This window comes from Lupinus angustifolius, unplaced genomic scaffold (genome assembly GCF_001865875.1).
Source record: "Lupinus angustifolius cultivar Tanjil unplaced genomic scaffold, LupAngTanjil_v1.0 Scaffold_49_160, whole genome shotgun sequence".
In the NCBI taxonomy this organism is placed as follows: domain Eukaryota; kingdom Viridiplantae; phylum Streptophyta; class Magnoliopsida; order Fabales; family Fabaceae; genus Lupinus; species Lupinus angustifolius.
Window position 1 is genome coordinate 72,694 of NW_017722330.1, and position 17,319 is coordinate 90,012.

General features: G+C 34.3%; 1 protein-coding gene across 1 annotated transcript; it reads right to left on the reverse strand.

Annotated features, from left to right (window-relative positions):
- Positions 1 to 1,278: 1,278 nt before the first annotated feature.
- Positions 1,279 to 1,881, reverse strand: LOC109338947 (serine/threonine-protein phosphatase 7 long form homolog). The gene has a single exon (XM_019576295.1). It carries the CDS (start codon positions 1,879 to 1,881, stop codon positions 1,279 to 1,281), a length of 603 nt encoding a protein of 200 aa, XP_019431840.1.
- Positions 1,882 to 17,319: the final 15,438 nt, after the last annotated feature.

Below are 17,319 nucleotides of genomic sequence, written 5' to 3' on the forward strand. Positions count from 1 at the left end.
AGGACGATAATATTGTTGAGAATCATATGTCGAGAATGGGGTAGATGAAGTAGTAGCAAACATCGATGATTGTGGCATTTGAGAAGCTGATGAGAAATAGTTGGATGAATAATTAAAATTTTCAAAACCATACGATTGTTGTTGTTGTTGTTGAGGAGTAACTGAAGAAGTGTGTGTTTGAGAATTAGTATCCACTTTAGTTCGTTGCGGAGACTCAGTTTCTGGTATATGATAATGATGATTAGGGGGAGCATCATCAATGTGGGTAGAATATGTATTGGGGTAAAGATTGTGTGAGATTTATAAGTGAAGCAGGAGGACGAGTCTAATCACAAATTCTTTTTGCAAAGGTGTACTGAAAAGTTTATAGAAAATTAGTAGTAAATAAATTGATTAAAGTTTATAAAAAAAAAAGTTACAATTCAATCAGAGTGAGCTCCAACTCAAGATATGTATCTTCTAGTCCTTTTTAAGTACCACTACATATACTCAGAGTGGTAGTTCAAAGGCATGATATTTGCGGATAAACCATTGATCACACAGTTATCCCAATTATTCCATATTTGAATCCAGCGACGATGCTTATGTGGCCAGTCACAATCAGTTTTGCCACGTAAGTAAACTTTGTGAAGTTTTTCACAATTCACAGGATCTTATGGAATTGGTTGACCAAAACCAAATTGCTTCATAATCCGATCAGTATGATGCCATTCTACAATTGAGAAACAGATTAGTGGCACACATGATCGGATTTTCTCCGAGATGTTTGGGAGGAATGGCAGTTGGGAATATGGCATCCACCGAAACTGGTAAGAATGTTAATAAAAAAGTTAACATAAAAAATATAGAAACAGGATGAAATTTTGGCTTATTATTCGTACATACAAATATAAATATACCTGATAAATACGCATACGGTCAAACATTGCACGTATGATATTAACAGCATGTCCAGGGATGTTGGTGGTGATTAAATATTGTGACCACCTATTATTAATCATTGTTAGTTAGTAAAAAATTTGAATCAATTTTATTAATTAAAAATTTACATATAATGATAAAATTAATATATACATTTTGACCAATGGAAAATAAGGTGTTGGATCACGCAGTCTTGGTGCAAGATTTTCAATGCGATCATATGCTCATGATTGAAGGAGTAGTAGACATCCTCCAATCTCTTTTTTATCACTAATTATTGCTGCACGACATAGTCCTTGATAAAGACAAGCCAATACAATTGAGCCCCAACTATATTGGAATGTCTCCGTTAAGTCGTCAAACAAAGCAAGATACATAAATGCATCTGGCATGAGAAATTATTGATGTATCTAGCATGAGAAATCCTCCGATCATTCTCAGAATAAATGCTCTAGCGTGTTGTTCAATAACAACTTCATTAGCATTCTGAGGGAGATCACGAAATGTCCTCTCAAGCCAAGTGAGTTTCACCCTCTGCCCCATTAATTCGTTACCTACTGGGACGACACCCAACAACCGCATGCAAAGTGCTTCCCAATCCATACTTGTCACTCCGGTAACAACTTCTCCTTTTATCGGAATGCCAAGTTGGTAAGCTACATCCTCAAGAGTGACAATGGCCTCTCCACATGGAAAGTGGAAAGTATGAGTTTCTGGTCTCCATCTCTCGATCAATGCTAATAATAGATGATTGTTGATTTCTAGTGGTCCAAGTGTCAACAAGTTACCAAAAGCGGTGTTGCGGATAACTTGCAACACTGCTTCATAAGGTAGTGATTGCCAGAAACGAGATCTAGGTCGAAAAGCACATTTAATGTCATTCCAGATATTGTTTGAGATATGATCATTTTGCATGGTAAGTAGGAAAGTGTCAATTGGCCCTGGATTAAGATACTCCATTACAAATTCTATATATGTAAGATAGTGGCAAGAAAGTGAGAAGAATGTGAGAATGAAGTTTGAAGAATGTGTGAAGATTGGATGTGAGTTAGTGAATATATTTATAGTGATTATTCATGTGTAACCACATTGCCAATTCAATTCAATTGCCGTCCAATTTTATTCGTGGATTTGGTGTGTAAACGGTAATGCCGATTTGTTTGTGCACAAAATATCAAAACAAAATCAAATTTTCCAGACAAATCAGCTATAACAATGCCGATTTGTTTGTGCACAAAATATCAAAACAATGAAATATAAATCGGCTATGGCAATCAAATTTTCCACATAAATCGGCTATAGCAATGCTGAGTTATGTGGCAATCAAATTTTCCAAACAAATCGGCTTTAGCAATGCCGATTTGTGCACACATAGAAAAATAATCAGGGAATCTCTGCTATTTTTATTTCTACTTTGCATTGTGTAGTCATTCAACTCATTAGGATTGCATTGTTTGGTCATTCATTATCTTACATTGCTTTGTCTTATTCTACTTTGCATTGCATTGTGTAGTCATTCAGCATCTAGTCATTCAGCATCTAGTCATTAGGATTGCATTGTTTGGTCATTCATTATCTTACATTGCTTTGTCTTATTATAACTCATCACATGCATTTCACTTTTATGAAGAATCTTTCCATTGCATTGTATTATCACGTGAAGAAAATAAAGATTGCATTGTATTGTACCATTAATTCTTCATTGATTTTGTCTCTAAAGATTACATAACAAAAATACTACAGTTGATAAAATATAATAGCTCTACTAACCTCTGAGCAAGTATCAATCTATACGAGAAGAAAACCTCTGAGACAAGTATAAAAAATGGCTAGAAAAAGTTTTAAGAGAAATGTATTTAGGAGAAGAATCTTCAAAACATATAATTTTTAAGGAGAAGAAGATGGAGTGTTGGATGATTATATAGTGTTAGGAGAGAAACATGGAAAATAAAAAAAATAAGTCGTATATGAAAATTTCGTCTTCAGTGACGAGTTAGAGATGATTAGGGTTATGTGTGTGTGTAAAACGGCAACAACAAACACGATTTCTAAAGATTTACATACATATGTAAAACGCCAACCCCATACACGATTTACATATACATATGTAAAACGCCAACCAAATATACGATTTACATATACATATGTAAAACCCCAACTTCGTACACGATTTATATATATATATATATATATACACACACATGTAAAACTCCAATCATATAAACGATTTGCAAAGGAAATCTTAAAAAAATAAAACTCTAGCCTTGTTGACGAGTTACGTGGGCCAAGGGAAAAAAATAATTGAAATCATAGATCATGTTGCCGATTTAGCAAAAACTATGATACAATGGTAATAAGTATGAAATCTACACTACTATAGTAAAATTGAAGTCAAAGTACACTACATCAGTAAATTTGCCACCTTTTTTGTTACCCTTATTACTATGTTAAAATGATAATGGTGACAAAGATATTTTGGTAGGTTGTTATTCTAAAAATTAAAAATAAAAATTTATTATCTTCTCTCTCCTTATCACTCATCATCTCAAGCCTTTAAACTTATTTTATGAGACTATAAAATGCATCATCACCAAATAGGAACCCTAATCTACACAGCATCACCCAGTTCTCGGTCATCCATTGTTTTCAACAATAACACCACACCACACATTTTTGTATGTCACCTTTCTCAACGTGCTTCCAAGTTCAGAGAATAAAAAAACAATCCTTTACCTTTGTGCATATTCTTCGCTGTCCAACTTTTTTGGGTTGTTTAGTTTTGTTGTCATTTTCAGTTTTCATATCTCTATGCAATGTCCCAAAGAGATTCCAACAAATTTTGATTTTTATCTTCATAATCTTCATATTCAAATTTGTTTTCTCTGCCCTATATTTTAAAAAAATAAATAAGGGAATGAAGTTTGTATGGAGTAAGAGAAAAGAAGATTAATATTTGTTGGAAGGTAGAAGATTGAGATTGAAAAAAATTGGGGATTAGGGTTTCTAGGTCGTATTGTTGCACTTTTGAGTCTCATAAAATAAGTTTTAAAGGGTTGAGATGAGGAGGGAGAGAATAGAGAAAATAATAAATTCTTATTTTTAATTTTTAAAATAGCAACTTATTAAAATATCATTGTCATAAATCCTCATTGTAAAGTCATTTCATATTGATAATATATGTATTTTTTCCTACCAACAAGGTGTTGGTCTAGTGGTGTAAGGTCTCGTTACATCCTTAGGATGACCAAAATGTCAAATGTTTGATTCATGGGAGCGACACTTATTGGAAGAGACAACCACGCACCCCAAAAAAGATTAGTTCATTACCCAAAAGGGTTAGAAGATATCATTGGTAGTACAAAAATATATGATTTTTTGTCTAAAAATATATCCTATCGATTTCAATGAGCAAGAGAAAATTAGCTTGAGATGTCAATTTCAACATTTTATTATTGATGTCGTTAGTCATTCAGATTTGAAAAACTTTAAACCATATGTCATTAGTCATATCTTGATTGAACGAATAGTTTATCTTAAGGCTGACAATAAACCGAACCAACTCGGTATTCGTTCGAAACTCGACCCGTTATTTAGCTCGATAAACTTGGTTCATGAACCAAATGAATCGAATTTGAGCTAGAAATTGTGCTCGTTAAATAAACGACCTGAACTTCAGCTGGATATAGTTCGGTGAGTGAAATAAATGATGAGAGAGAAAAAGAGAAATCTTAAATAACTTTTAAGTTTAACTCATTTTGTCCATTGCATTTAAGAAAATGGATGACTGAGATTGAGTATAACTTAACTTGGATGTTAATGATCCCTCCTCATATATATATATATATAACTACTTTTTTATGTTTATTGTTATTATACTATGACAAATACATTATTTTTTATGTTTATTATTATTATTATTATTATTATTATTATTATTATTATATATAAACAATGTTATTTTTGTATAAACTTTTGTAGTATTTTGAAAAATTAATTAAATATTTGAGTTGTCCAAATGAACCAATTTGAACTGAACCGAATAGGTCACGAACTTCAATCAAGCCGAACTCGAGCTCAACAATAACTCATATTGAACTCGAGTTGAGTTTTGAGATGAACAAATCCTTATTAAGGACTGAGCTGAGCAAATCCTTATCGAGCTGAACTCTGGTTCGACTCGTTTCGACTTGTTTCGAGCTCTAATCCATCTTATATTTCTGATGTAAACCCTTCTAGGGCAGCCTTTGATCCCAAGGGCAAGAAAAGTCATGATGGTCCTACAACTAGGGCCAAGGCCAAGGCAGTGATCCTTAAGGTCTCAAAGGACACAATTGACCCAGGAGAGGGTATGCGAGAAGGACATTTATGTCCTTAGGGTATATTCCAACTTAGGTATATTTTATTTGCATTGACTCAAATAGATGAGATTGCATTCTCATATAGTCTTAGGTTTATTTTTATTCAAGTATTTTAGTATTTAATTCATGTAATATGGGTTAGGATTTATTTGTAACATGGTCCATATTTCATGACCAAGTAGTTCACCTAGGTTCAAGGGCTTGTCACGTGGCATTTGAAGCTAGAGTCATAAAAATTCAAATGGCATAATCAAATCTTCTCCAACCAACATTGAGGATTCTGTTAGCATGAAAATAGGAGAAGATAGATTATTTATGGCCTTAGAGATGACACGGCTATAGTCAAGGAAATTAGATTGTAAAGTTGTTATTCAACTTGCTTGAAGATAAATTAGGTTGCTTAAAGATAAATTCGGTTGCTTGAAGATAGATATAATTTGGCAAAGGACTTGGTTCAGTATCTTATCTTCTCCAAATTGTGGGGATTTTGAAATCAAAAGAGGTTTGGTGAATCTTCAAATAGATCAAGACTTGGCCAAGGCATCAACAACTCAGCCAACAAATATCTCAACAAAATTACATTATTTAAGATCTTATCTACTTGATTTAATTAGGAATTACATTATTATTTTATATTTAATTTTAGCCTAAGTTTTAATTAGGATTTTCTATTATGCAAGTTAATTAGGACTTAGTCTTTTATTTCAGTCCAAGACATTCAAATTGTCTATTTATGTAATTGAATTGTCTTTAATGAAGTTAAGTTGAATTTTGAGTAAATTTGAATTGTTTTAGTTGAGAGCCCTTCTCCTAAAAACCTTAGGTTGGTCGTGGCCACCATTGTTGTTCTTATCAAGCATCCTTGCTTGTGGCGAACTTCATAGCTTATCAAGCAGCCTTGCTTGTAGTTCTTCCCCCTCCTAATCTTTTCCATTTCCCTCACCAAAACAACCCCAAATTCCCACAATTCACCAAAAACGAATTACAGTTTAAAAAGCCCAAGATTTCAAGCAAAAACGATCCTTAATTCGAAGGCAGCCCCCTAAAGGTTGTCATCAAGTGGTCATCAGAGCTAATTTAGCTTGAAGGATGTGAAGTCCGGAGAGAACTCCTATAATTTCACCAAGGTCAAGACTCTATGACCGTGAGACTACAAAACATGATGGATGCCCAATTCCAAACTCTTCAACAACAATTGGAGGAGTTGAGGATCCATTATGATAGAAGGCTGGATGAACAAAATCATGGCAATCAAAAACATGAAAGAAGAAGAAGGAGGCCTAGTAGAGAGGAGAGGCCGAGATATGAGGATAGACACAATTCTTCAAGTGTCTATGATACTGAAAGGAGACATGGCAGTCGTGGCCATGATGGAACAAACTGTGGCCACAGAAGGAGACATGGAGAGCATAACCATGCCAGCCCTTGTCGTGGTCATGGTAGTCCAATCCGTGGACATAGAAGGCGAAGAGAGGATGCAAATAGAAGCCCAAACCGTGAGCATAATTGAAGATGGAACAAGTCTTCAATTGTCATAACTATTCAGAGGCAAAGAAAGTCAAGGTGGCAGCCCTTGAATTTCAAGAGTATGCAATGGTTTTGTGGGATCAGAACCAAAAGGACAGAGTGAGATGTGGGGATGTAGCCATTGATACATGGGCTGAAATGAAGAGCACAATAAGAAGGAAGTTTGTACCTCATTCTTACAATAGAGATGTGCATAACAAGCTACAAAGGCTCACTCAAGGATCCCAAACAGTAGATGAATATTTCAAAGCCATGGAATTAACCTTGCTTAGGTCCAACCTCAATGAGGACCGTGAAGCAACAATGGCTAGATTTCTTCATGGATTGAATCCTGAAATCCAAGATGTGGTAGAGTTGCAACATTATGTGGAGCTAGATGACCTAGTACAAAAAGCTATGAAGGTAGAGCAACAAATTAAGAGGAAGAAGTCTAAGTACTTCTCTAATACTTCAAAGTCCCACTATAGGAAAGATGATCAAAAAAGGGAGAGCCCTAGGGCCAAAGAGGTCATGGGCAACCACAAAACCACCCAATCAGCCGTGGAGACCAATGGGAAGACCAGGAATGTGAAGTGTTTCAAGTGTCTTGGCCATGGTCACATTGCCCCTCAATATCCTACAAAAAGGACAATGGTGATCACTAATGGTGTCGTTGAGTCCCAATCCGAACCATCTAGTGGAGAGGAGTGTGATGATGATACATCCATGTTTAATTGTGATATTTTGATGATGAAGAGGCTCTTGGGCAGCCAAGTTAAGAGGCATGAAGAAAGCCAAAAATACAACCTATTTCACTCAAGATGTTTGGTCCAAGGCAAGGTATGCATGTTGATCATTGATGGAGGTAGCTGCACTAATGTGGTTAGCCAAAGGCTAGTGTCAAAGCTAGACCTTGAAACTAAACCACATCCCTCCCCTTACAAACTCCAATGGTTAAGTGATGTGGGTGAGTTGGTTGTGGATAGACAAGTCATGGTACCCTTCTCCATAGGGCAGTACCATGATGAGGTCTTATGTGATGTGGCTCCTATGGAAGCTAGCCACATGTTGTTGGGGAGACCATGGCAATATGAAAAGAACACTAGCCATAATGGTTTCACCAACAAGATCTCATTTATGCACCATGGTCACATGGTGGTGTTAGCCCCTCAGAGCCCTAAACAAGTCCATGAGGACCAAAAGAGGCTAAGGGCTAAGATTGAAGAAGAAAGGAAGGAAAGTGAGGCAAAAGCCAAGTCCATGGCCAAGCCTACACTTGACATTGTTCCTACTCCCAAGGCTGAAATTTTTTCTACACTTAGCCATTCTTTGAAAGATCATGGCAAGGATAAGAAAAAGGATAAGAATGAAGGCAATTCGAGGACGAATTCATTTGAAGAGGGAGGGGATGATGTAAACCCTCCTAGGGCAGCCTTTGATTCCAAGGGCAAGATAAGTCATGATGGTCCTACAACTAGGGCCAAAGCCAAGGCAGGGATCCTTAAAGTCTCAAAGGACACAATTGACCCAGGAGAGGGTATGTGAGGAGGACATTTATGTCCTTAGGTCACTTTATACTTAGGTTTATTTTATTTCATTGATTCAAATAAATGAGATTGCATTCTCATATAGTCTTAGGTTTATTTGTATTCAAGTATTTTAGTATTTAGTTCATGTAATATGGGTTGGGACTTATTTATAACATGGTCCATATTTCGTGACCAAGTAGTTCACCTAGGTTCAAGGGTAAGCTTGTCACGTGTCATTTGAAGCTAGAGTCATAAAAATTCAAATGGCATAATCAAATCTTCTCCAACCAACATTGAGGATTCGGTTAGCATGAAAATAGGAGAAGAAAGATTATTTATGGCCTTAGAGATGACACGAATATAATCAAGGAAATTAGATTGTAAAGTTGTTATTCAACTTGCTCGAAGATAAATTCGATTGCTTGAAGATAGATATAATTTGGCAAAGGACTTGGTTCACTATCTTATCTTTTCCAAATTGTGGGGATTTTGAAATCAAAAGAGGTTTGGTGAATCTTCAAATAGATCAAGACTTGGTCAAGGCATCAACAACTCAGCAACAAATATCTCAACAAAATTATATTATTTATGATCTTATCTACTTGATTTAATTAGGAATTACATTATTATTTTATATTTAATTTTAGCCTAAGTTTTAATTAGGATTTTCTATTATGCAAGTTAATTAGGACTTGGTCTTTTATTTCAGTCCAAGACATTCAAATTGTCTATTTATGTAATTGAATTGTCATTAATGAAGTTAATTTTGATTTCGGATGTGCTTTACCATTTGTTTGAGGATAAACAAAGTCTTAAGTTGGGGGAGTTGATAAGTGCCAAAAATGCCTAAATTTCATACACTTTTTATGGCACTTATCCTTCGTAAAATTGAGAAAATCAACTTAATTCAACACTTTTTGGATAAAATATCACAATCTTATATATATGCTTTTATATTTCCTTTTTTTTATATTTTGTAGGATTTGGGTGGAAAAGAGAAGAATTAATCAAATACAATCAAAGTGCTTAAAATAGGCCAAAATGATCCACAAATGACACGCTTAACCTTGACGTGGAAAGCTATGTGCTTAGCCTTCAGCATGACTAAACAAGATTTCGCCTATGTGGAAAATCTGGAGTCAACTTTAAGCTGCTCACTAAGCTGCTTAGCTTGGACCAAGCCCACGCCTAGCTGACCTGGACACCACCTTAGCACGGTCAGACCCAACCTGACATGGTCACAACACAAGCCTAACAAGAGCCAACCATCTCAAGCAGATAACTTTGCGGAGCACCTAGACCAGCCAACGTGGAACCACACACCTGACCAGATCAACAAGCACCGGGCGTAATTACCATTAGCACAGTCAAAGCTGCTCAAGTAGGCAGCTTAGCGGTGCCACATAAGCGCCTGGTGGTTTGCACCCAGCAACTTGGTCAAGTTGACAGCCACCAAGCAATCGTGACATCATGCATGACCTCAATCCAAGTAGCCTCCATAGGCTTTTCAGAGGTATCTCACAATAGTTGGGCCAGTAGCTCAAAACTAGCATGGGTGAGTCAGCCCAAAGTAGGTGACTAAGCTGCTTGGCCAAGTGACCAAACCTATGCTGAAGGGTTTGGTCAGCAGCTTGGCAGTGGAAGAGAGGGGCTATGCGGTTGGCAGAAACTCCTATAAATAGGAGACACCTCAAAGGCAAAAAAAATACACAATTCACATTCTCACATACACTTCCATTCCTCACACTCTCTCTAAACTGAATTCTTCTTTTCTTCTTATAATTTTCTTGGAGAATTTCTACTCCAAAGTAGTTTAGGGAAGTTTATTTTGTAGTTTTTTTCTTAATTCAAAAGGAGAAAGGAGATGACAAATGAGATACAAAAACATAATTTTGTAATCTCATGTCGGTCCAAAAAGCATCACATCCTTGGATAGATGGCTCATGCTCCTACAAATAGACTTGGATTATGGTGTAGTTTCTTCTCTTTAATTTATCATCTTTTGAATTCAATTCATTTCAAGTTATTACTGTTGGTTAAGTTTTGATTATTTATGAAGTTCTTAATGCGGTATTAGCTTGATCACCTAAAACTTGATTTAAAGATCCAAAAATGCTTCTTCTTAAAGTGTTGACAAGTTAACTAAAAAGTATAACTTATACTTTGTTAGGTATAAGTGGACAGAACACGCCTAGAATGGGGGTTGAATAGGTGTCGCGGTTCCCAATTACCACTTTTTACACTGAATCCATATTCTGGAAAAAGCTCTAATTAATCGATTAACACTTTGTCATAAGCAATTAACTCACAGAAAACAACAAGTTGCGAAGTGGCTTACTCCTTAGCCACTCACCGATAATCAGATATAGATAAGGCAAATATACTGGAATAAAATTAAAGTCAATATGGCAATCTTACATTATACAAATTATCAGCTAAAATTAGGCAATTATTATAACTTGAAATTAAAGAGATTAAGGATAGAAAAAGCCTACAACAAGGAATTTTATCTTGGTTCGTTTGCAGGTCCACTTGCAAACTACATCCAAGCCTCCCCTTCTGATTTTGGGAGATTTTCTTCACTAATATTGAAACGAATGTATTTTTACATGCACACTTACAATACACAAAGTTAGATGCTCCCTTATTGAATCCAAGAACCTAATTTCTCGGTTTGACTCACCTAATCGCCTAAGAAAACCTTTCTTACGATCTAGCCCCAACCAAGAAACATTCTAAACCCAAGACCTCTAAGCCTTGGTGAAGACTCACCGAGTCTCTTTGGTGGTACGACACCAAGAGACGATTTCCCATATTACAACACTAAAAACAGTACAAAAAAACCAAGTATTATCAAGCACGATAAAGCTCAAAATATCACAATTAAATCTCAGCTAAAAACCCGATACAAGACTCACAATTAAGCATGAATATGTATGATTTAATTGATGTGCGAAAATAGAGCATTTCTATCTTAGAATTCTTCTAAAGAAATGGAAGAATCATGTAAAAGAAGATAGCAAATGTTAACACATTAATCACATGCAATTAGATCACAATTAAACCCTGAACATGATACTATCTCTAAGTATGCATTTCTCTCTGCCAAAAATGACACAACTGAGCACGAAAAATATGCAACTTAGCAATTCTATAATGAATGATATGATATATGGTGCAAGACCTAAAAACACAATTTACATAGAAAAGCTTTCTGAGACCCAATTAATCAATTAAGTGCCCTTTTAATCGATTAACGGGATGTTGAGAACGATTGAGAATAACTGAATTTAGTTTTTCAGTTATCTGTTAAAATTGATTTCACGTTAATAACTCATTACTTAATCGATTACCTGGCGTATTTTTCAGTTAAATGATAAAATGGTAAACTACCTAAATGTTATGTTTATCACCTATACATGTTTTACCAATATATTATGCCTATGATGCACAAATAACATGTATGATTTATGCATGAACATATAATAATCTAGATGGCATGTCTCATATAAATGATTTGATTATTTTTAAGACTTGTGAGAATCCACCTAGGTTTACCTATCCTAGACTCTATATCTAAAACACATATCTATGACTATAAAAATGACTCTTGTAAGACTTAGTCTAGATATGAGATGCTTGAGTCTATGACATGTTGATTTGTTGAGTCATCATCAAAACATAGGCAATTTAATAGTGCAACACTTTGACACTTGCACTTTCACACTTTAGCTCACTTCCCACATCAAGCATCTATTTTAAGCAACTTATGTTCAAGGCTAAATAAAGTTAATGGAGCCTGAAGTAGGATGTTACAACCTACTCCGACGAGTGACACTTAACTATTATTTAGTGTATTACATAAGGTTTGAAAAGCATCTTATCATTCTAGGACACTAGATGAAGGATTTAGAAATGATGTGTGAAATTAGCCGAAAGTATAACACATAACTTGTAATGTTTTCAAAATCAATTAAGTGTAGAAATAATTCCAACCAATTTCATACTTCCAACAAATTTCCTCCTCAATAATTTGTGCATATTAGTTGTTTATGTTTAATTACTTGTTAATATTTCATAAACAAAATCAAACAAAAATATGTTTAAAGATTATTAGTAATATAACATGTTTATAATAATATTCTATTAGGCAATTCCTTGTGGTTCGACATAACCCTATACTATACTACAATTGAATCTTGAATGAGATGCAAATGTAAAATAGTGAAGTGTTAACTTATAAATTTTATTTGTTGACAAAGAAAGAAACCTTGAATCAAAGTGCAATTTAATTCATAAATTGTATCTTTGTGAAAAGGAAAAATACACAGTTATAATGAGTGATCTAACTACTAACTTTTACTTTCTGTCATTTACTTTCTGCAACTAACATTTATTTTCTGTCATTAGCATTTCCGCAACTAACATTTATTTATTGTTTTATTCTTTATTCTTTATACCAACCCTTCGAAAGAAGTGGTACAGTTAAATTATAACTTTATTGCTTTATTTTTTATTCTTTACCAACCTTCCATAAGGAAGTAGTTTGGTTAGTAAAGGTAAACGAAAATAAATATCACTCATTATCACTTATGTTAAATTGCTAAATTCATACCATTATTCCGGCGTTGGAATTTATTCCAACAAAGCCGAGATGATATGAAATTGTTAATAATTCAATAAAGCTAAGTTTTTGATTAAAGGAACATTCTTGAAACTATTATATCGGTGTTGGAATTTGTTCCAACAAAGCCAAGATGACGAGCAAAGAATCGACATGTCATTAAATAAATCAAGCAGAAACTTGCCTCAATAAATAGAAAGGAAAACTCTTTAAACACCCATCAGCCAAAATATTTGTTTCCCCTTCCTCCTTTATAATGAAAGCTGAATTCTTGCCTTCATTTGCACCTAACTAATCGTCTGGTATTTTCCCACTTTTGAAGCTATGCTCAATTCTACTTCTCCTATTAATTAAGGCATTAAATTATGAGGTTATGTTGTCTATCATATGGTCAAAATATGGGTTCTGGAGAGTATTGATTAAGATGACAAGTTTCCCGTCTTCCTCTAGGCGGTGTAAGACATGAGAGACAACTCAACTCCATCTTTGAGCATATTCTTTGAAAGACTCACTCTGCCCCATGCACATGTTCTAGAGTTGAGTTCTATCAAGAGCATAATTTTTATTGTACTTATACTACTTGATTATTATGAGGCGTACCCTGATAGCTTCTCCTGCATTGATAACAATCTTAGAGGAAATACAAGGTCTCAGACCAAGATTGTATCTAGATCATTTGTTAGCATTGCCCAATAAACATCGTGCCCTGCATTTGGTGTCTTAGGAGCGTACCCCACAAGGCCGCTTGTAGTTGATGACAATTTTAGAGGAAACACGAGGTTTTCATACCTAGATTTCATCTATTAAATGCAAGATGTCTTAACACTAAGAGCTAAAGTAGTGTCTTTACCAAAATCTCTCTCAGAAGTTTTTGTTGTTGAAGATTGAAATATCTTATGCATGATTCGATGATATGCATGGTGTATGGGATGTAATTCTTATAGATATGATGCATGAAAATGTGAACATATTTTTCTCTCTCTTTTTGAATGCATATGAAGTGCATGAATTAGTTTATTTTTTCTTTTAGATAATTTACGGTGGTGTATGCAATGCATGTTATATTGGTGCAACATTTGAATGATATATTTTTATCGTTTTTTTATGAATGTATCCATATGTAGATGAATGTGTGATGATATATCCATTTTTGTATGAATGAATATGTGAATGTTTGATTGATGAATTTTTTTTTCATTTCTTGATTTTCTGAATGTATGTATAAATGAATGTGTGAATGAATGATATGCATGAACTTGACGTAGTGATGTCAATGCATTTTGTATGCCACTAGGATTTGATACACTATATTGGGGAAATATAGCCTCACTTACAATATAGTAAAATATCATGGTGGACTCAACATCTACTATATTGTTAAGGTTAGCTTAGAGTTAAACTATATAACTCTAACCTTATTAAGATTATAGAGAAGTTACCCCTAGAGTGATGAGCCCATCGATGGGAATGAAAATTCTCCCTAAGGTGTTTAGCCCATAAAAGTGAATGCAAATTATCCCTAGGGCATTGACTCATCAAAGGGAATGTAAATTATCCCTAGGACGTTTAGCCCATCAAAGGGAATACAAATTATCCCTAGGGCATTTAGCCCATCGGAGGGAATGAAAATTATTTAGTTGTCCTTGTTTCGCAAGGGTATCAAAGTGTAATGACATCCTCAAAACACTCAAGCATGAAATGTTTTTAAGGGACAAAGATCCCCATTTATGAATGGTAATGAACAAAATTTAGGTTATGCTTCTCGTGTCTTAAATATGGTACACTTGAATATTCTAAATGTCACAACCCTATGGCAAGGTACTAGGTCTTATTTAGAGTGCACTCGATAAAAGCTTTAGACTCCTAGGTCACCAAATTGCATCCAATCTCTAAAGAAAGGAACACCAAATAGCATGGATTAGAAACGAAAAGAGACGAGCTACTTAAGTGGCTAACTCATAATATTGGGAACAAACTGGGAGGTCCATCATGCCAATATAAGATTTGACACTAGGCCAGCACCGGCAAGGAAAATGTCCCTTTTTATCTCAAACCTAATCTCTAATACTTAGGTATAGGGTAAATGTGTGTGTAATTCAAGTGTATTGTGTTCGTGTGTGGGAAGCATGTAAACCTTTTTCATATATAAATTCTCACCCCAAAAGATGCAATAATAATCATAAGAATTTAAAGATAATAAAGCAAGAAAATACAGTAAATGAAAATTTATTATTCTAAAAAAATAAACATAAAAATAAAGAGAAAATAAAAAAAGAGGGTATTTAAGTCCATTTAACTAGCGGCCTTGGACCTGACTCTCTTATGGTGTCCCAAGCGGAGTCACTAACAGTCGTGATCCAATTTTTGGTTGGAAGACCGGCTCCACAACTTAGGAAGAGGCGAACTTAGTTTCTTTCATGCCCAATTTGAATAATTTGGTCTTTAAACAGAGATTATGAGCTCTGGAGTCTATTACGGATCGGTGACAATACTAGTACCCCGTCCGACTGTAATAAAACGATACCCTTGTTAATCACATGGAATTTTATACCCTTAAACAAATTTAATAAAAACCTAATTGTTAAAACAAATTATTTTATTTTTTATTTTTGTGTTTCATAAGAGTTTATTTTGCCCTTACGTATCCCTAGGTGCAATTGGGAAATCAAGACTACGTAGTTCTGGTTTGAAAATTGGTGGGCTTGATTTGTTTGAGATTGTAACTTTCGATATAGAAATGTTTTTATAATTTAATGAAATATGGATTAATAGGAAAAAGACGACATTGATGGTAGATCGATTTTCCACTCTTACAGCGAAAAGGAAGAGACGACAGGGTCTGAGCTATTTAAATCCCATAAATTATGTTTAAATTTTCAAAATAGAAATTCAGAAATAATTTATTTTAGAAAAGAGGAATTGATAGCAAAGAGACAACATTAGTCGTAGATCGACTTTCCACTTTTAGAGCGGAAAGGAAGAGCTGACATGGGTCGTATACTGGGCTACCAAAATCCATTGAAATATATGTAAATATTTTAAAAGATGAATAGAGATAATTTAGAGACTTGAGAATAATAGCAAAGGAACAACACTGGTTGTAGATCAACTTCTTCTTTTAGACCAGAAACGAAGAAACACCATGAGACATAGACAAGACTAATAAACATCTTTAAGAGTTACTAATTAACATTATAAATATAACGAAGAAACACCACGAGACGTAGACAAGACTAATAAACATCTTTAAGAGTTACTAATTAACATTATAAATATTATACTAAGTATATATTATTTTATTTAGTTAGTGTTACTTACTATTCATTAAATTACAAAAATGTGCCATTAATAACTTTTAAAATAAATAATTAGATAAATGAAATGAAAACAAGTAATAATAAAAGGGAATAAAAAATTGAAGAAAGGACAATCAAAATAAAACTACACATATTTGTAGTTAAGTAGCAATGGAGGGCCACCATTGTATTCAACATAAACAACTATGGAAGGTACTTGTAAAACGAAAAGTATTGAAGTAATAATGATAAATTGAGAGAATGTTGTTTTAGAGAAGAGTTTACCACCATGGAAGCAAACAAAGACTATGTGCTTGTGGTTGCCAATCTAATACTTTGCCACATGTTCCTTTCCCTATATGTAAGTTCCATCATGTGGGTTGTACGTGCCAATACTTATAAATGCTTTAAAGAAAGAAATGGCCTTATATATAGGTAGAATCTCACTAGAGAGTGAGATGAAAACCAACAAGAGTAGGTTGATGGAAGAACTTTTATCTTCAAGGTCTCTTTGGAATATGTAATTTATATGTGTTTGTTTTGGTTGTTTTCATGGACAAAATCATTAACATATTTTTACTTAAAGCTATTTTTGCAACAATTGCATAGAATAAAAATACAAGTGAAGAGGTGAGATATGGAAGGTTGAAGATGAAGAAGAATATAGAAAGGGGAATGGGTAGCCATACACTATAGCCAAAGGAAGCTCTTTTTTTCTTTTTTTTTGGGGTAGTGTGGGACCGAAGCAAGTAGAGGGAATAGAGATGTGAAATTGAGAAAGAGAGGTGGGTGTCTTATCATGAACAAGGATCCTCTCCATTAATGGAGAAGCAGGTACATGTCTTTACATGTATTTTCAATGACAAAAATGTTATTTTATTGTATATAAAAGGATAAAAATGTCTTATCATATTATTGTTTTGTTTGTTTTTTGTAGTATTTGCCTCTCCATTAATGAAGAGGATCCTTACTCATTTTATCATAGATCATCCTAGTGTGACTTTCCCTCTTCTCCCTCTACGTTATTATTTATCTCTTGTATAATCGTGTATCTGTGAGAGAAAATAGGAGATCATGTGAGTGAA

What these genes read in the sequence shown, in the direction of transcription:
- LOC109338947 (XM_019576295.1), bottom strand. Translation starts at nt 1,881, where the DNA reads ATGGAGTATCTTAATCCAGGGCCAATTGACACTTTCCTACTTACCATG.